The 21,505-nt window shown below is 42.4% G+C and overlaps 1 protein-coding gene across 2 annotated transcripts in view; it reads left to right on the top strand.

Annotated features, from left to right (window-relative positions):
• Nucleotides 1-21,013, top strand: part of LOC137870660 (protein Wnt-7b) — a 34,551-nt gene extending 13,538 nt beyond the window's left edge. For both annotated transcript variants that reach the window (XM_068708062.1, XM_068708061.1), the window contains exons 3-4: nucleotides 13,361-13,632; nucleotides 17,422-21,013. In XM_068708062.1, the coding sequence (XP_068564163.1) occupies nucleotides 13,361-13,632; nucleotides 17,422-17,901 (752 nt within the window). In that variant the 3' untranslated portion in view covers nucleotides 17,902-21,013. The remainder of the gene's footprint in view (nucleotides 1-13,360; nucleotides 13,633-17,421) is intronic.
• The last annotated feature ends 492 nt before the right edge of the window (nucleotides 21,014-21,505 follow it).

Below are 21,505 nucleotides of genomic sequence, written 5' to 3'. Positions count from 1 at the left end.
AAAAAATAAATAAAAAAAAAGCATCTACCATCAGACATTCCTTCGGTAAACCACCAGTAACAGACATGCCCTTCACTTAAAAAAAAAACCTGCTTATGAACATCTTACAGCTCTGTTCCAATTGCAATGCACTTGATGTTGGCGATTAGTGCTTGAAAATGGACACCTTTCAACGGCTACACTCAGCATCAAAGGCCAGCTCTGGCCCTCTTGTCATGAAAGGGCCTGCTCTGGTTACTCTCTGTTTGACTTTCCAGCCAGTTTGTCACCGTCCTGATTCACGCTTTCCATGCTGAAAGAGGTTTCTTGTTGTCCCGGCAGTGAAATATAACAAAAGTTCAATCATCCTACCTCAGGCCCATTGCACAAGAATAGACGCAGCACTTGAGCAGGTGAGCCTTTTTTTGTTGCAGGGGAAATACTGAAGTGTTTTTATTTTTATTTTTCAGCAGCACCAAAAAAAAATGAATTTAACTGTTATTTGAAGAACACCAAATCAACGTGTTGAGGTAGATTTGAAGGCAAGGCATTGTTGTATAAATGCTACTTTGAAACAAAAAGGCTTTTCAGAAAAGATGCAAGCAAAAGTGTGTTTTGCTCTGTGACCTACATCATGCCTCTCTTCCCTTTCTCTTTCCCTCCAGTTTACTCTCTCTCTCTCTCTCTCTCTCTCTCTCTCTCTCTCTCTCTCTCTCTCTCTATCATTTACCTCACTGACTTGTTGCCCCAAGCTATGTATCATTACTAGAAACTCTCAGAACGAGAACAGGGAAACTGGATACGAAATGTCGATCTGAGTAGTTACCAAAACAAATTCAAGTATGATAAAATGTGGAAGCTTAGGTTTTAAGGGAGGAGAATAGAGGGTGTGTTCATGTCTGCATTCCCCCCATCCTCCTTCATGGTATCATCTCCCAGCCAGTCACTCACTCCCTCCCTCCCTCCCTCCATCGATCTCCCCTTGGACGCCCGGAGTGTGGTGAAGGCAGTGGGCGATCCACCTGCCAGGACTTCAGGGCTGCAGGGGCCAAACCAGCGTCTAGTCAGATAAAGGAAGTTTAAGTCAGCAGGTTCATTGAAAACCACTTGTGTGGAAAGAACTCCCGGACAGGCACGTACTTGATCGGGAGCTGGAGTTGTAGGACTCCCTTGGAGCAGAGCTCCCTCTCAGAGGAGGGGAAAGGTCACTGCAGACAGACATAACTCACGGCTGAGGTCAAATTTGTTTTGTATCCCCAATTTAAACAGCAGAGGAGGATAAGTGCAAAGAGGATGTGGTTGATAGAAGTTTTGGGATTTGGGTTAAGAGTTTTGTATTGCGTAGCGTTTTTTGAAAAAGCTGAAGTTGATTAAACGTTTTTTTGTGTTTTCACGCTCGGACGCGGTGAGACAACAGATGCACTGGATTTGGTGTTTTGTGTCTTAAGCTATTCTGAACTTCACCCGACACTCTTGAATTCAAAAAACGATCGGTGAGAATCGTTGTGTCAACCCAATTTTCACAGTTGTGAAGACAGCTCTTTGGCATTTCAGACCTCTTCGACCAATGTAATAACAGGAGACAATGGTCTCACAGCAGCTTTCATAGGAAAAAATGAGTGCATATCATTTAAAACATATAGTCAGGTGGAAAGTACAGTGGCAGTCGTATCACGATCCTCACATTGTGTTTGTCGTTGAAGACTTAAATTAGCCATTTGTTTGCTTTCCCCCCCAACATTTCTCCTCTCATATGCTGAACTACCAGCTCCTGGTTTGAGGACAACAAAATACTTGCAGATTATAAACGCGTTGGCGGAGCTCCTTCCCCTTCTCGGAATCAGTTGATGGTCATTTGTGGTGAAATCATATCCCAGCAGTATGCAAGTACAACATCACAGTCCAACCTAAGGCTAATAATGAACGAACGAGGAAATCTATTCAAATGGCCGTGTGGTTCCCCGCGTGCTTTGTTTCCTCATTTTGACAAAGTAAAAGGAAATGCAAGTTGAAATATTAATTTCGACCAGCTGAACTTTTTTCAACAAGCTCCTTTTGAATCATGCGATGCCGTCTTATAAACGGACATTCGAGTTAAATGTCAACTACGTGATAAACATTGTTTCTTTGAAAGCAGTCGTACGGTGTAACTGTAGCCACCTACACAGTCAACCCCATGCTGATTCAACATTTAGAGGAGAGAGAATTATATATTCTTTGCTTCGCTTTTTCAAGGAAGCCTCTATTTCTCTCTCTCTCTCTCTTTTAGAGAGAGAGAGAGAAAGAGAGAGAGAGGCTTCACAGTTAAATTCTTCCTTGACAAAACGACAACGTTACCCTGTTTGACATATGAGCTTAGTGATTTGGCTATAAGTGTTATACCCAAGACTATAGTAATAAAGACAGTCGAAAACTCATTCTTCAAAACTAGGGGTTTTTCAAGAGCACACAATTGGGTACTTTGACACTGGTGAACTCTCCTAAAGTACCATCAATCATCTCACTGCCGCCGAGGTTTTTCCCTTTGTGGGATTAGTCCCTTGTTGGTTGTACACCCTTCAGGCGCGTTGTGGTTATCGACTCAGATTATGTAATCTTTCACCTTATTCCAAGTAAAGATGTTGTCACTATCGTAAAAAAGGATGGTATATTGCAAATATCTCTGATGCATTTGTAGTGCCAAGTTAACAGCAAAACTGCGGATTCACTCGTAGGCAGCCAAGTACTTGATGTTATGCGGATAACAGCGTGGAAATGATGCGTGCCTTGTGTTATGGTGGAACGGTGGTGGATAAAAGGCCTATTTTTCAGCCCGTCATCATGTGGGTAGCTGTAATCCTCTCTGCCCTCCTCTGTGTGAGTCCAGAGAAAACAGAGCAGTCGTATAAATGTGTGTGTGTGTGTGTGTGTGTGTGTGTGTGTGTGTGTCCCGATGTGTAGGATGTATTCCCCTAACTTTTATCAGATAGGGGTAGTCTGATGTGTTGCTGTTCTGCAGTGTGTGGGCTGTGGTCCTCAGGGCTTGGTAAAGGTCATCTCTTACTCTTTTTTTTCCCAATTTTTCGCCTCACATCCCCTGCCCACAACATGTGTCTGTATCTAGGGTGGGGCCTCTCGTCCTACGCGACCAAACAGCGCTATCATCGCCAGGCCCCTTGTTCATTCATCAGCTCTGCCTCTGTCTCAGACTGTGTGGGTGTGTCGGGAGCTGGGGTCCCTCTCCTTTCCCTCACCCCTCTCTCTCACTCTCTCACTCTCTCTCTCTCTCTCTCTCCTGCCCACCCACCGTCCGTCTGCTGACGTGGCCCGGGGTTGTCCCGGGCCCTGGCCCTCGGGCCCCTGTTTGTGTGTGTGTGTGTGTGTGTGTGTGTGTGTGTGTGTGTCGCCCCTCCCTGCATCGCTGCGTTATCGGTTGGGATCTGCGTCTGTCTGTGTCTGCCAGTGCCGCTAGACGCAGGAGGAAACAGGATGCGAGAGGATCAACTGTAATCTCACAGTGCGCTTTGTTCCACACAATCCCAGGCCGATCACTGTATTCTCTACACGCAGGGCCGCCACTGGACATTTACATGTGCCAACAATCACACCGCTACTGGCCCACTTAGGTGAGAGCTCACAGAGAGAGAGAGAGAGAGCGAGAGAGAGTTGGTGGGTTTGAGGCAGAGAGACACTGGTGGGAGGGTGAGAGGATGTGAAGAGACCCTGAAGCTTCATTTGAGGGTTTGATGACTATCAACGAATATGGAAACGTTAGATCTGAAAGTTTCTTTTGTAATGAGAAACAAAACATGTCATCAGTGGCATATTTGACTCGCTGATTATAGTGATGATGATAATGATATCCTCGATAATATGATGTGGGATTGATGTATATCTCAGTAAATATGTTTCCATTGAAGATGAAACAAAGTCCAAAAGGGGGTTTGAAATTGAGGAAAATCCTCAACTCTGTCCTCAAATGAACTTGATGATTACCGTGTGCAGCACATACAGGCCTACATTTCCAGATCCGAGCAGGTGAGGTCCTGATTTCGGTCTCATTATTAGGATGAAAGGGTAGGAAGAAGGATTTGTGCCTGTTTTAGCAAGTCTCGGTATTCAGTGAAAAAAAGCTTTATCTCCACCTCAGGGAGATCAGGGAAGAAAAAAGGATGCTTTTCAGAGGTTTTCTGCCAGCCCAATTTTCTATGCCTGGGAGGCAGCTTACTTAGATTCTCAGCGTTTAATACCGGCAACGTTAAATACCCTCATAATTGTTTTAGCTTTACCGCTCAAAGCCCTCCTTATTATATGAATCAAACTCGGGACCCTACAGTAATCGGCTGTGCCAAAGCGTGTCACTTCCCCAGCTCCATGATGTGAGTACACTGAGACTGTGGAGCCTAGTTCTGGTAAAACAATATTATTTTATTGTACAGGAACACGGCTGTGCTAATTCCTCAAGCTGCAAACCTCACGGACCACAACTTTGTCTATAATTTGCTGGGAGCATATGTTCATAGCAACGGTACATAAAGCGGAACGGAAAACAGTAGTAGAGAGCGCATTAGTCAGTTCAGTGATTGGTATACAAAGCAAGGGGTTTTCCTCCAACTTTCTTCCCCTTCCATGGGGCCCTGGAGACACAGCTTCAGCGCCGGCAAGGCATTGGTTAGAGCTTGTTTTCAGTGTTTTGGGTGTCATAACATTATTATATCATGCACGAAAAATGTGGAAAAATTTCCTTTTTTTAATAGTGTGTGCATGAACTATTACGTACAATTAGTGCTAACACAATGCCAAGAAGTATCTCAGATTTCTATTCGATTCACTCTTTTGCTGAAGTTTTGAATTAGCTTTTTGTTTTTAAAGAAGAGTAGGGGCTTTCTTGGCTTTAGGATTATCACTTTACTTGGAGAGTGGAAGTGCAGCAAGGCAAAGAAAGCAACGGGGAATAAGTAGAAAAACCTTTAACTGGATTTAGTGTAAAGTCTGTGAACCTACATTGCAGCTCCAGAATTTGCTTTTGTAATATAGTTGGTCGGCAATTGAGGAGAACTGCCGGCTCCTCTGGATGAAAGAGTCCAGTCCTGTTTGTAATATACTGTCAGTCAACATCACCACAAGTGTAGAGACCCCTGGCCACCAGCAGGTGACACTTTCCCCTTTGTTCACTTTAGTGCCATTTGTCCGTGACAGGATGTCCTTGTGCTTAATGGATATGAAGTTCCAAAAATCTTGTGTATCATTGTGTTGTTGAGATGTCATTTCTTATGCAATCCAGTCCTCCTCTGTCCCCGGGGTGTGAGTGCATGTCCGGGATGAGGGAGCCTTTAAAAAGCTTTTCCCTTCACTGCTCCACCAACAGGCTTGGCTTGTGTGGAGAGGCCATTCAACTGCACTGCTGGGCTCTGCCGGTCTGTGAGTGTTGTGTGTGTGTGTGTGTGTGTGTGTGTGTGTGGTTTCCTGTTGCTTGACAAGACCCCCACCAGTATTCCAGCCTAAACTACTTCTCTCCAGCCCTTTTTCAACTGCTAAATCTCTTATTCTGTCCTCTTATTGTAATACATCCAGTCCTCCTCACCTTTGCATTAAAAATGTTGTAGCCTATCCGTGCTGCGGCGCTCTTACAGCATGCTTCACTGCAGCTCACATAGGCCACAGACCTTCTTATGCGATTGTGCAACCTTAAGAAACACGTTTTGTGGACAAACAAGGAAGGCCCTATTGAAATTGTAAGGATTATTATTATTTTTCATGAATTTTATTTTTGTACATTGGGAGCATTTTTGGGGTCCTTGCCAAGCATTAAAACTCACCAAATTTTGCAGACTTGTCAGGTCTGGTGAAAATAGCCATCTGACATAGGCTGCATATTTCTGTGTAAAAACATGTCTCTCTAGCGCCCCCTACAATTTGGCTCGGCGACCCCCCTCGGCCAGTATGCCCGATTTACTTGAAATTCAACACACATGTCCACATCCGCTAGATCTACAAAAAAGCCTCTCAGACCCCTAAGCTCCGCCTTCCAACATTTTCCACCATCTTGAATTTTGTGAAAAACTTGTTTTTGGAAACTCCTCCTACAAGCTTGGTCTGATTCCTACCAAATTTCCTGTGGATCATTATTGGATGTAGATCACAGAAATGTATCAAAAGCTTGTTGATATCTTATAGCGTTTAGAAGATACGGACCAATGAACTTCTTGGGGTGTGGCTTGTAATTCAATACACATAACTTCTAAACCGTTTGTCCTAAAATCACCAAATTTGCTGTATATGTGCACATCGCATGGTGGAACATACCCTTCAATTTTCATTCCATTCAACCGCTAGGGGGCGCAACAGTAATTCACTCAATTTCATTTTTTTGTGTGATTTTTCACGTTTTCAGCCTTTGTATTTTAACGAACTCCTACAGAATTTGTGTGATCGACTTCAAATTTGGTCAGGATGCTCTTAAGACCTTTGTGATGAAAATTTATCAAAAGCTAGAGTTTTCATCGAAGAACCTTGACGTGGCGGGGCGGCCATTTTGCCTCATTCACCATGAAAAAGGAAGTTGTTATAACTCCAAGGTACATTATCCAATCTGCACAACATTTCTTATTCATGATGCTACTTCAACCCTTAGCACATTTCACATGCAAAATTTCAATAACTCATAGCGCCACCTACTGGCAAAAGAAAATGTCATATTTTATACTTTTATTTAGTCCTTCGAGCCAATTGACCTGATGATTCTCAAATTTGGTAAGGGTGGCCTTAACACATTGATGATGCATCATCAGGAATATATATATCATTTTTAGGAATTTATTTTCACATCGAAACAGGAAAAACTCCCCCAAAAAACGGGGAGAAAAGAGGAAGAAACCTTAGAGAGAGCAACAGAGGAGGGATCCCTCAATGGACAGAAGTGCAAAACACATTAAGCGCATGACAGAACCGCTTGATTCTTGTGAAATCCCTTCACAAGTCTTAAACATTGAAATGGGGAGCCAGGCATCAGAAGAATTTGTACCATTTCTTCTTCTTCTTCTTCTTCTTCTTCTTCTTCTGCTTTTTGGTGATCTGGCTCTCAAGATCTTTGAGCTGGGACTTCAAGGAGGACTCGGTCGTCTGCAGCTCCTCTTCCTTTTCCTGCAGAGTCTGAAGGATTTCTTTAACGGCCTGAAGGAGGGAAGACTTCTCCAGCTTCTAAAGGAGACGCTCAGTATTTAGCAGATCTTCTGCCTTTTTTGAGGGCTGTTTTGACCCAGTCAGTCGTCGCTCTCTGCTCCACCAGCTGGGCTTGGGACCACTGGTTTCTGCGGAACATCGTTCTAGCGTCCTTCTCCAGTGATTGAAGAGTAGCTGCGTTGTTCTGCTGGGCATGCTCTTGCAGCTGTGCCGTGATAGACAAATGTTACTGAAAACGGAGACGCTCTGCATTTAACAGATCTTCTGCCTTTTTCAGGGCTTTTTTGATCCTGTTAGTCTTGAATCTCGCCCGGGCTCTCTCAATGGCCTGCTTAGCCGGCTGATAATGTGTTTGAAGAGACTCTACGATCCTCTGCGGGACAAGAGGTTCCAGGCATTTTCTGTTCTTTTCAATCTGCTCTGTAAGGGAAGACTTCTCCTCTTGACATTGTATCTGTCCATTTTTCAGCCTTAGCAAGTGCAGCCTTAAGCTTACTGTGGACATCTGATTGATCAACAATTTCAGCCTTCGTCTCTGCTCTCTGTTTGGTCATCTGGGCTTGATGAAACTCCTTGGCTCTCTTCAGAGTCTCCTTTGCTTTGTGCTCCTGATTTCTCAGAGCTTCCTTCATCTGCTCCAAATGGATGTGCTGTTCCTTGTTAGTGGATGCCTGCTGCTTAAGCTCGCTCTGAGCTTTTTGCAGCTTCGTCCTGGTCTCTTCCAGCTGGGATTTTAGAAGCTCAGTCTCCATGGATAGAGTTTGGACTTGTTTTGCCTGAGCTTCACGCAGCTGGGCTTTCAGGCCACATATCCGCTTCTGCTTATCTCCTTCTTTGCATTCCTGGATAGCATCGAGGAGATGCTGGAGAGAGTCTACATCGATTTCCAGGAGGACCCTGTCCTCAAATTGAGTTTCGATGAACATCGCCTTGCTGTCCAATAGTTGACATTTCACTTGCTCCTCTAGTGAACGCAGGTAGAAATTCATTGCAGGTTCAACGTCCTGATTTGCATCTCACTTTGGTTCTGCTCAGTGGTTTTGTTCAGTGAACTCACCATCTCGATGATTTTAAAGTTGAGTAGGCTTGTTCCCAGTAAAGTAAATAAAGCTTTATATTTGCCGTTTTTTAGGAAAAGGACAACTAGCCTCTTTGAAGAACAACGGATCGCCTCACACACGTGTATACAGATACATAACACAACACATTAAAACATAATGTTGTGGAACTTACAGTGTTGACTGTACTGGTATTAGTCTATGCACTTTAGATAGGAAGTAAAACATTGAAGTATATTGTGCGATTCCCTAACTCTCATATTGACATCGTTTTCAAATATTCTACAACAGCATAATAGAATTCCTGAAATGTAGTCATGGCCCTTGGTTTTGGTGTGCCACCCCAAGACTGATGCGCACAAAACAAAACTGTCTTTGGGTTGTTTTCTGGGACACAGCCCGGTGTCCAAGTCCATTCAGTATATCTTTTCCCTTTCCTCTCTTGTCAGCAACATAGCCTAACCATGGCCTGTGAGCGGTGAAGAAAGCGAGGCCCGTTGCGGTCAGCTGCAGTGTTACTACATCAGCTAGCCTATACTACACCAGCAGCGCTGCCTGTATAGTGTCGTCGGTTGTAAATCTCCTGTGCTGTGTCATGTGAAATTTGTCTAGCGGTGTGCCTGCCTCCGGCTCTAAACACAGATTGCCGTTTTAGCGGCGAGCCACTACATCCAGAGATTTCTTTTTGTGTCCCAGTTTTTCGGCAGATGGTCAAAAGACACGACGGGCACTGCAGCAGGGGCCGCTGTCCAAAGTGGTGTGGTCAGTTAACGTGAAGGCCAAGGCACTGAGTCAGTAACTTTCACTACAGCTCTGGTTTTAGTCTCAGGCACAGAGAAATAGCAGGCTACTTTGTGCTTATTTATGAATGCTTATACCTGTTCTGAGTGAAGCAAGACACATCTTCTTCCTCCATACTTTCTTGGATAGTGTAGCAGACACTTGCCACTAAACTCCATTAGACATCTGGTTTAATATTCCCCCATTCTTCTCTCCTGGATGTTTCCAAGTTCATTGAGGTTTTTCTGGTCACTCCAATTTTCCACTGGCAGCTAGCGAGGCTATCCCAGGGTGGTTCCTCCTGGAGGCCTGTCAGGACTCTGGGGCCAGCCTCTGTAGGGCTTTTAGCTGCTGTTATGGGTGCTTTTTCTCCGCCGCTTTTCATCAACCACATGGCTGTTCAGCAAACCAGGGCCTTCCTTTCCTGAGGGCACAGGAGTCAAATTGTGTTGCACACACAGCATCCAACACAAGAGCATTGTTTGTTGAAATACAGAGTTTCCTGGTAGTGGTTTATCTTGATATATTTGTTTTGTTCGGTGTATTCAGAATCTTTGGGTTTTTTGATTTCTATCCCCTTGGGGCACCAAAATGCATTCTCTATTCATTATGTGTTTCTACTTATATTCTAACCTGAAAATAAGTTTGACAACAGTTCAAGCATTTTATATGGAACAAATAACTTTGATTGTAATTTGTAATGTTATTGATTTATAGAATCGTCACACATAATATGATTGAAGAGGTAAAAGGGAGATTGAAGGATCCATACTAATGGTTATTTTTACCCAACGGACAAAAAAATCTGATTTCCGATGTCTTCTTTGGTTCATTGCACAAAGAAAAAAGAGGGTCTTGATAGCCACAGTCCCTTGGCTTGTGTAATTGGCTTTCAGTATGGCCAGGCAGAGGCTTGGCAGTGCCAGACCCACCAGGGGGTGTCAACTAGCACAAGCCCCATCATCATCATTTTCCCCATGAGCAGCACAACTCAATGGGCCCAGAAATGGGCATGCATCTATGGCTCAGGGAACCACCCTTTCTCTGGAAACTGCCTTTATCCTGTTTTAAACATTACAGTGACGCTCTGTTAGTGCGTTTTTAACAGTGTATGTGTGTGAGGGTGGAGGGTAGTGTGAGTGTGTTGTGTATTTTTATTATATGGCCGGTCACTCAGTATCTGCGTGCATGTGCATGCGTGTGGATACAGCGTACATTATGGTTGCGCGCCACCATCCGTGCATGTATGTGAGGTGGGGGCAGCAGTTACCACAAGCTGGTGGGGCACAGCTCTGCTGCTAACCAAAGGAGCAAGTGGTTGTGAGTCAGTCCCCATCGGGCAAACCTGTGGCCGTGGTACTAGCGCTGCAGCACCAGTGCCAAGATAGGAAATTAACGGTGGCTTTTGGGGGTAAAACGTCTGTGAGAGTTCAGTAAATGCCCCTGAGACTAGAATAAGAGGTGCAAAAAAAAAATCCCTCTGAAGAAAAAAAGAGGAAATGAAATGAAAAACAGCTGCAAATGACTGCAAAGAAGCAGTTTATTTAAAAGTGCGTAACACAAAGAAGCTCCATAAAATCAGGCAATAGGCAAACAAGTATGTTTTACTATGCTGCTTTATGTAAAGCTGTCATGCCAAGGCTGGACTCCAGCTAATGCTAGCAGCTTTGGTTCTATCTGACCACACTGCCTGGGCCCGTTAAATTGAGTAAAACAAGCAAAGATTTTACATCTAGTAACTTTTAAAATTGTTAAAAGATTGTTTGGTCGGGGAAAATTACACAGGCCATACTGAGGCATTTTTGTCTTTCATTTCCTTATAGTTTTCACTTTATTGTTGTACTTTGCTGCTGCAGATGTAAACATTTCCAACATTTGCTCATTTTAGGGTATTATTTCTGATTTTGGTGGACTGTGGGTCCGTCTGCAGTTTATTTATTGTAGGCACTGAATGTTTACAAGGTTTATTTCTTCATTTAATGTTTCAACACTTTTAAAACTGTTGCAGCTCTCTTTTGCACTCTTTTGCATATTTCTTTAAACACACATTGCACATCTGTCACATTTGACATGTTTGAGCATGTTACAGCCAAACTGTTCAATACAGTGCACTTCAATTTAACAGGTTCATATTCACCAAAAAGTGATTTGTCAAGAATGAATACAGCTCTTTTTACTAGACGTTACTTAAAAATCTATCAGTTTCTAATGAATCTCTGATTCAGAAGGTTTCATATATCCTTTGCTCTTCCTACCCAGATATTCTGAAGTACATTAAGTCGCAATGTCCAGAACCCTAGAGATCTGTAGAACATGATACAGTGACGTTCCGACAAGCTCCTTTGCTATTTCTCTGAAAGCCTTTGAGGAAATGATAAATCATCAAGTAGCTTTCTGGCTCTCTGAAGTGCAGAAAATACAACATTTAACCTAGAGAGATTCAAATAATTGCAACTGAGTACATTACACAACATACATCAAAAGTCTTATAAAACATTCCTCTCTGCTCTGCGGTTAGCCTTGTTTCTGCTGCTCAGCCGCTTCCAGATTACTGCCAGTTGAAGGGAGACCAGGGTTTTAATAGCCCACAGTCTGTTTCAGACCATGGGAGGCCTTTTAAGCCAGCCCTCTGTAGCCATTAGATGAGTAGTGGAGGACTCTGAGATATTTAGAAAGAAAAAGGAATGGTAGGGCACAGTTTCTTTTTTTTTTAATGTGTACCGTAGTCTTTCCTTTTCACCATAATAGAGCTATTATTTAATAACGTGATTGCATGATAAATATAGCAGCGCTCAAACAAGTAGCAGAACAACAGAAAATGTATCAACAACAATTTTGATAACTAATCATCTTTTAGGTAATTTATCAAGAATAAATGTCAAACATTTTCACCCTCTCATATTTGAGGATTTTGCAGGTTTATATTATTCTAAATTGAATTGGTTGTTGCAACAAACCAGGATGTGAAAACAGTTGAAACAGTTGCTTTGCTTTTAAGTGTTTTGGACGGTGTTCATTACGAACAGCTAATGGGAAAGAAAAAAAACATGTCCATTCAGGTTTGTCTTCATTTTCTATAAAAATTTAAACTATAGTGCTGTGAGAGGAACGCTAACCAGTACACACACTGCTGAGTGCATCACAGCCACTGCGAAGCTGACCGACAGCTTGATAAGTTTGCTTTTGTTTTCGGCACAGATTGTATGACGTGCCTTAAGCAAGGACTTTGAGCCAATTGCCTGCATACATCGCCACTTGTTTTTGAGTTTCAGTGAAGTGCGATTTACGATGCCTTCCAGCCCATTAGTGTCTAGATGGTTGGTTTGCCAATTGTGGGTTGTATTCATCAATCACACAATGGAGCAGCGGTTGTTGCAGACACACCTGGCAGAGATCTACCCTCTACTAAGCGCACCTTTGTAGTCTAACATTTAATAGTAATAATAAAAACGGTGTGTTTTTTTTTTGCTTGATAACATCACATTTTGCACTTTGATCGTCATCAAATTATTAGATGAAAGCACAGAAAATATCATTTTACATTTATATGATGTTCACACAGCAGTATTTTAGTATAACACACATGCTGTGAACATTTAGCTGCTCATCTTATCTTGTGCAGTCTCTGCACCGTCAGGCTCAGTGAGCAGTGTGAGTGAGACAGCCAGACCTGCAGACCCCAGCCGTTTGCAGTGTGGGCAGCAGAACAAGGTGCTCCTGTAGAGGAATTCAGCACTTTGGACAGCACCTAGACCAGCTCTCCCCACACTGGAATCCCAACACTGCACTCTCGCAGGCCGTTCCCCAAGGACTTTGCGGTCGGAAATATGTGACCGCATTTCTTTCAAGGTGCAGAAGGGAAGCTGTTCAGGAGGGGGAAGGAAATATCTGTAGCCTATCAAAGGCGATGGAGCACACTTGAACTTTCTCTGCTGTTTATCGAGGTTAAAATCTCTGCTGCAACTCATTATGTGTCAGGAGTGGAGTGTTGAACGTTTGCTGGGCCAAAGGTGACCGCGGTCAACATTAGCATGGCTAGCATTAGCATAAGCACATACATTTACACGGTATTATTAGCATGCTCACATTTTCACTAAAACAATTTTGCAAGCCGTTTTGAGCTGATACATGAAAGATAATTGGGTTAACAAAACAAAGGTAGGATGGGTAACTGGCTGTCTGATATGACACATTTATATGAGTCTTCAATGGTTGTGGGTGCTAAACATGTATTCACTTGGTTTTGTATTGTGCTACAGTAAAGATGAATGAAGAACAGCAGCTTCATTGTGGCAGTTATCTGAAACAACCTACAAAATGGCTCATATGTCATCACGTCCCACAATTTCCTAAAAAAAAAAGACCTATTTTCCCTCTTTCAGGCAGTCGGGAAGCAGCCTTCACCTACGCCATCACAGCAGCAGGGGTGGCCCACGCCATCACAGCAGCGTGCAGCCAGGGCAACCTGAGCCAGTGTGGCTGCGACCGGGAGAAGCAGGGGTATTACAATCAGGAGGAAGGCTGGAAGTGGGGAGGCTGCTCGGCTGACATCAAGTACGGGATCGAGTTCTCTCGCCGCTTCGTGGATGCCCGGGAGATTAAAAAGACCCCACGCCGCTTGATGAACTTGCATAACAATGAGGCAGGGAGAAAGGTAAAGAGGATTTTCATAATGCTTTGCCACAAGTGTTTTTTTTCCACGGTGATCAAGAGAGAACAACAGCAAAGCCCTTTTAAATTATTTAGAATTATTTGATTTAATGGTTTAATGGTTAAGTATTGGCCATCATACCTACCAGTAATAATGACATTGTACTCACTAAGTTACTGAGATCGAGGAATGTGGTGACATTCCTGAAATAAAATGAAGTCAGATGGGGCAAGAAACACATGAAACCCAAAGTGTCCATTAAAACCATCCATCATAGACATCATTTTGACGTATCGTAGAATTTCCTGGACAATGAAAGATTATTACCAACATTTTGGGTGTAATGAAGCGGAATTATCCTTTAAGTGACATGACATTATCTTCCTTTAAACGAAACATTGCATGACTCGATACTTGACAAACTGGATGCGTACATCCGTTTGTTAATGTGTTCCTTTGCAGAAAAGCAAACAGTCCCAGATAAAGAGCCACAAGTCACACAAAGGACTGTGATTGACTGTTCAGTTGCTGATTGATTGATCACCTAGTCAGCCTTTCAGCAGCTTGTGTTGCTTGAGCCAATTATTGACATATCTTTCCATTCCAAGAGGGCGTCTTTTATTTCTGAGAGAGTCCGTTGGCAAACTCCACCATGGACATGTTTGTTTGCTATTAGTCATCTCAGAACAGTCTTGGAGGAAAGAAACACAGAGAGAAAAAGACTGTGAGAGGTAAATAAAAGAGAAAAGATGATGTTATGTTGACAAATGGATCTAATTAATAACTTGGGCTTTATCGTGTCCACTGGGACAATGGGGCCTGTCCAGGGGTTGCCAGATAGAGGACTGCCATCATCTCTTTCCAGCTCCTTTCATTGGAATTATGCAGTTTAAATTCGGGAACAGGATATTATTGCAGTTCTCCGCACAATACCAAAACATGTCACTGCCATTTGACTGCGTCTATTCAGGGTGTGAAAGCAGGCCGACAATGGCGGTGTTAACACAGCAGACTGATAGGGTGCTGGCGTGTTGGACTGCCAGGGTTGGAGTTGGCACTGTTGCTGTTCTGACTCTGGGGCTCGGAAACTCGCATTCTAGGAGGGTGTGCAAAAGTCAGATTTCCTCTTTGCTGAGACAGTAAGAAGCCAAAATCTCTCTTAGATTGGTAGTTATTAAGGCCTGAGCCTCTGAAACGTTAGTGTTGCTCATAATCCATACATGTGATTCATCTGTGTATTTGTTTTATTTCATGGATAGTTCTTAGGTAGCTCTCCATTTTTTTCTCACTTTCACGGAACTGCTGCTGATCACAGGTTAGTGTTTCTTTCACGCTGTTGGCAGTTACCAAACAGCTTCTGGTGGATTACCACCAGGCTTTGGAGCGGAGTTCAGACTGTTATTTGCATGTAGCTCTGGAAAACCGAGCTACACGCACAGATTTGACCAACAGAGACACATATCTTGTAGCTCAGTGTAAAAAACAATGCAATCAAATCCCATGTGGATTTTGCTTGGATACGAGACGCTTGAAATGACCTTCGACACCAATCTATCGAAATCAAATGAGCTGATTAAAATGATCCTGGTTCCGATGATGGAGGAAGTGGTTCCTCCAATGGGATCCAGCTGAGATTGTGTGTTTTCTAATCACTAATAAGAAGCGTTGTTGAAACAGAAAACTATAGTTACAATAGATTCCGTGACTGAAAGAGAACACCCAGTGAATCACCAGATCTCTTTCATCTCCCATCTGGGCTATGTGTTTGACAAGTGATCTTTAGATGGGAATCTGGTCATATTGGACTAATTAATAACAGATCAGAGGCTGTGATGGACACAGTTTAAGTAAATGTTTCCATGCATCTGTCAGACTCCTTCTACCAGGCATTCCTTGTGGTTTTTGTGCCTTACATTTTTGGAAATCCTCATTCTGAATCAACATGCGAGGCGAGATTGACAGCTGACCCCGGCTTTTATGAAGTCGGCGGAGCTCATGTTTTTTCAATCAAATGTCCTCAAATCTGGGAAACTGTGACCACACGAGTCCACGGACAAGACAGACAGAGATATTGAACAACTCTTGTGTACATTTCGTAAGTGTCTGATAGAAATGATGACTTGTGCTTCTGGCAAGGCGAGGTGCCAGGAAAAAAAGCTGCACTGGAAAAATGCCCTGCCAACCAAACTTAAATCTTATACAACAAAGACGCGCTTCGTTCGAGCAAATCGGGGAATCCTAATTTGGTTAAAGAAGTCATGTCAGGATTATTACAGATGTGTTAATGTGACCAATTCGAACTCAACCCCCTCTTTTCCTCTGTGCGTTTCCCTTTTAAAACGGTTCAGCAGAAAACGAAGAGGGCACAGTTTTTATTTTGAGGTTTCTTAGTTCCTCAGTCCCACGGAGCAAAGGATTGACACTTAAATTATGACGACAGCGCACAATATTTCCCATATGCCCCAGGCTTAGGCCTCAAGGAGAAGACATTCTGCCCTGTCTACCATATGTTGGACATAACCTCAAAGAGAAATTAAGTTCAAGACTGAGTAAGGGAATAACCTAAAAAAAATAGACATTATTGCATTTAAAATGACTCTTTGACTAAAAGCATCTGAATCTATAACTGTGATCCACTTTAATGCATGTGGCAACATTTTGCTTTCTTCTATTTATCACATTATTTAAGCAGTCAAATAAACCTCAAGTCTCTTGTCCAGCCGTAAACAATGAATTCAGTTTGTTTCATTTAGTTTTCATGTGTAGTTTTCTTTGTCATTGATGTGGTTTGAGGAAGGTAGACGAAATTACAGGATGGAATATTACCAGTAAGGGCAATTTACCCTCCCTCAGGACATGCAACTGCATGTCATCATGACTGAAAATTCTGATAGGCTCGGATTTGGCTTCTTCACAGAGATCTGTCACTCGGCACTCAAGCTATTTTGCCAATTTCATTTAAGTACTTGGGGCATAAATGCAGTATAAGCCACCAGCACAATCACCGCTTATTAGAAGCATGAATACAAGTAAGAAATGTTGCTTTGTCAGCACAGTTTTTACACAGACAAAAAAAAAATCTATTATCCCAACATCTAGTTGATCTGACATTTGTTTCCATTTACATGGTTGCACAACACAAAGCTAGCATTTAGCCTGCCTCTTGGTAAAACTGTATTCATTAAAGGGAGAGTGTGTAGGATTTAGTGGCATCTAGTGGTGTGGTAGCAGATTGCAAGCAACTGAATAGATCTCTGCTCGGCTACTGAGTCCTAAACAGTGGTGACGCCGTTTGCCTCGCTCAAAAACCATCCTTAACATAAGAACACTGATTTAGGAGCAACGGAAAGTCAGACAGCAGCTAGCGGTACCACGGTGTTGCACTCTGCGGCTCACGCTACTGCAGTTTCACGAGAGGACTAGTGTCCTTCAGGTAACATAAAAAAGCTCTCGCTAAAGAGCCAGTGCTTGGTTTGTTCATTCTGGGCTTCTGTAGAAACATGGTTGTGCAACATGGTTGACTCCGTGAATAGGACCCGCTCCCTATCTAGATATGAAGCCTTAAATGAATTGTGATGTTTCAAGACCTGAAAAAATACAACAAACTTTCTCTTTATGCTGATACAACTGGTGATTATTGCAAAAGTATGTTTTTTTTTGTTTGTCATAATTTAGGGGAACTGACCATTAAAGAGAGGCACATCCTTTTGTTAATCTGATGTTAGGAGTCTAATTTCACGACTGTATTTGCTGCAGTTCTACAACGGTTTTGTTTTCTCTTTTACTCTCCAGGTACTAGAAGAAAGGATGAAGCTGGAGTGCAAGTGCCACGGCGTCTCGGGCTCCTGCACCACCAAGACCTGTTGGACGACGCTTCCCAAGTTCCGAGAGATTGGCTACGTACTCAAGGACAAGTACAACGAAGCCGTGCATGTGGAGGTAGTCCGGGCGAGCCGACTGCGCCAGCCCACCCACCTCAAGGTGAAGCAGACTCAGGGCTACCGCAAGCCCATGGAGACGGACCTTGTCTACATCGAGAGGTCGCCCAACTACTGCGAGGAGGACGCAGCCACGGGGAGCGTGGGCACCCAGGGACGCCTGTGCAACCGCACCTCGCCACATACAGACGGCTGCGACCTTATGTGCTGCGGGCGGGGCTACAATACACACCAGTACACCAAAGTGTGGCAGTGCAATTGTAAGTTCCAATGGTGCTGCTTCGTCAAGTGCAACACGTGCAGCGAGAGGACGGAGGTGTTTACCTGCAAATAAGGAACTCAGTGCCAGAAAAGTGAGGCTCCAAGGACTATTTGAATGAAGAAGACTCGAGCAACCCAAGATAAAAGTGTGACGTGGACCAGTGACAGATTTTGAAATAAAAGGAATGGAACTTTACGCTATCAGCTCTTCACGGCATCGTTTTGCACAGCAGAATCTTATCTAATTTCCTTTTTCTGAAAGTAAATGCTAAATATCAGTAGGTAATACCCCAGAACTTTACTGTCACATAGAGATTGTGCTCATGTACTGATGAACCCGCAGCGACGGTGGGACTGCGGGTAATGAATGACGCCCTCGTTGGGAACTGTGCTTTGCACTCTGGGATTTGTAATTGTTAAAATTCAAAAGAGACTCGTGCATGGAGAGGAAACACAGTAACCTGGGAGTTTGATCAAAATGACAGCAGCTGATGAGGGGTGACTGGGAGAGGTTTGTCAAGTCTTTGATTGAAAACTTTTATCGTATTTTCACTAAAGGGGGAGCAAAAGTGAATCTTGACATGAATGACCCCCCAAATTGGCTGGGGCTTATGTTTGTAGAAATGAAGAACATTTTGTAAGTACGGTGCGTTGGGGTGCGCCAAAATCTGAGTGGAGAACTCTGTTAAACCCTCTGCTGCCAACTGGAATATGGTGGAGTATGTTAGTTTTCCAGTCACACTGGAACTGTCTGTTCTGAACACTGAAAATAAATTGTTTATTTATGTTATAGTATCTTAAAACAAAGCACTAACGGGTAGAGATGTCTTTTTTGTACTAAGTGTAAAGAAAAATACTTTTTAGAAACTCTGACTGAAAATGTGTGTCTATTAGAAAGTGACCCCAATCCCTAAAACACCTCATCTTTTCTTTGAGCGAAGAAAGAAAAAAAAAAAAAAAAAGGGTTTCATTGCTACCGGTGTGTTGACACATTCACGTTCAAACACCGTGGTTCTATTTTTCTGTAGAATACTTTGTTTGTAGTCCTTTTCCCCACAAGCAGTAACATTTATTTGGATGCTTTTTGCAATTTCAAAAGATTGACAGTAGCAAGAAAACTCATTGAACTGCAGAGATCCTTCCTTAATTCATTAAACATGAAGCTGATATGTTGCTGGATGTGTTGTCGAGTGCTGCACTGATATTTTCTTTTCAGATGCGACTCATGAGAACTAAATAAACTCCCATTTGACTCAGTTTGGCAGTTCATTGCTAAAATATAGTTGGAGTTGAACCTGCAGTCTGCCTTTAATTTAAAGAGAGACTCGGATCAGTTCTTTTTCAAAATATCTGTAAAGCTGTGTCAGTGGAGTGATGCTTAGTTACAACTGCTCAACCATGCATAACAGCAGAAAAAACAATATATTATTATTATTATTATCATGATTATCATTTAAGCTGCCAGACAGGTGTTTAAAGTTCAAGTATAATTGTTTTTCAGTTAACTCTATAGGTTAACTTGGGTCTGAGAATTTACACTCACTTGTTCTCATCAAGGCTAATGTTGTTTTCATCTACTCAACCTTAAAGGGCAATTCCACTTTATAATAACTGGGATATTGTTTTAGGAGTTTTGGACATTATTTCAGTTGGTTAGAAGTAAATTGTACTCACCAAACTAATTGCTGAGATCTGGTAAAACAGTGACGTCGGACCGACCCAGATTATCTAAACCACTTTGCTGGTAAAGACAATGAGCACACCCAAAATGCAGGTTATAACGAGTGCACAGCTACAGCTAGTACAGTTGGTCAAAGTTGAACCAGTCGGTCAACTGTTCCCCTTTTTGTTTTCTCTTCCAAATAACTTTAGCCATTCTCCTTTTTTAGCGATCTCAAAATCCCCAGATCACTGCTATTAACTTGGTAAGTACGATGTTATCACATCTGATATAGGAACGAGGACCAAAACTGTAGAACTGAGTTGGGTGCTGTAACTATTTCCTAATGAACGACAGTACTTCAGTGCAGCGTCTCTGCTGGTTGCTGGTGATAACAAGACTGTAGACAGTCACAAAACGCCCCGATGTTTTTCTCCGGGAAAGGTTACAGAATTCAACTTCCCATAAAAGCATACGTTATAATTATTTGAATCTTTCATTAAGCCAAGCTAACCTAATGGCCTTCAGGCACTGCAGCTCCAAACTTGACACACAGACATGAGAGGGGAATCGATATTCTCACCTAAGTGTTCGCAACAAAGTGAATAAGGGAATTTTTGAAAATGACAGTGCAGTGTGAAAGAGGCTTAGTAGGCTAAAACTTGTGCTTTGCGGCACTTTAGGTTATTTGTTTTGTTGACATATTCATGTTGCTGCCGTCTATTCAGCTTTAACTTATAATGGCATATTTTTCAAATTACGAACTATAGAGGCCAGTTTATCTTTTGGTTTACATAGTAATTGATATTTTTAGAATGTATTATAACTTTTGCACATTGATAACAATCACACATGTAAGAGATTTAGAGACTGATGTTGCCTAGCATTGCCCTTTGCATGATTAGTATTCTGTGTGTGCGTCAGTCTTTAACTTATTTTATTTCACTAGAGGGGCTACTCAGATGGATCAAACACAGTTGTCATGTACAAAGATTTGCTTATTTACTCAATTAAAGTAAGTTATTGATATAAGATATGTAGCTTATAGCCTTGTTCTGACATTTATATTTTCTTATGACATATATATTCAAATAATCATAATAAATGGAGACATTTCAAATAATCCTGTTTCCTTTGACAAGGATGCAAATGTATTTCCTCCCATAAAAAAGCTGATCTGTCTTTAATTTAATAATGAGTTAAATGAGTTGTATTATGAAACACACAAGAAAGTGTATGTAGAGTAAGGAATCCACATTCTTCATTTTATTGTTCTACGCATGTTGGTACAAGAATGTTCCCGCTCAGTGTTCAGTTGCCCGTATCGACTGTTCCAACAAATATCCAAAGCCATTATTTTCATAAATCCTCCCCCTGTGAAGAAAAACACACGCATTAAATCTGGTCATTGTGTGTGTCCAGGTCTGCAGCCAAACTTTAAGCAGAAGTCTGTTATTCAAACATTCCAACCACGCTTAATATAGTAACTGGCAAATGCATTAGAAGAGCATAAATCATTAAAACATCAAAATAAATAAATCAAGCCGTGTGTTGACTTGCTGACGTTATTTTGTACACAGTGCATTTTCATAATGCGCTGTGGTCTTCTGTCTTGATTGTGGCACGCACGGAGCAGAAGTCAATTATCTCTCCCCGCATGGAAAGGAGCGTCCTCTCCATGTCAGTGTCAAGCAGAATATGTGATCAGAAACACAGAAAGAGAAAGGGGGAAAAAAAACAAGACAGATTATGGAAAACTGTAACGTTCCATTAAAAACAATGCCCCCCCCCCCACACACAAAATATATACAGAGTAACCCGGCAAAATGTGATTATTCATCAAGTTGGAATTGTTTTTTCGTGAAAGAAAAGCACCCATGCTGTTTTCTTCACGGGTAATTGGGGCTTGCTTGGGTGGTCACACCCACCTGTGACACTCGCAGTAACTCTTTACCTCCGCTTTACGTGTTTATTTTCTGTTGTGGTTGGAACGGCAGTTTATATTAGCAGTGTATTC

The sequence above is a fragment of the Cebidichthys violaceus genome, unplaced genomic scaffold, assembly GCF_023349555.1.
Source record: "Cebidichthys violaceus isolate CVI_PGR_0920_01 unplaced genomic scaffold, fCebVio1.0.p SCAF_131, whole genome shotgun sequence".
In the NCBI taxonomy this organism is placed as follows: Eukaryota; Metazoa; Chordata; class Actinopteri; order Perciformes; family Stichaeidae; genus Cebidichthys; species Cebidichthys violaceus.
Note: the sequence above shows the minus strand (reverse complement) of the source record. Positions and strands in the feature narration are given on the sequence as shown.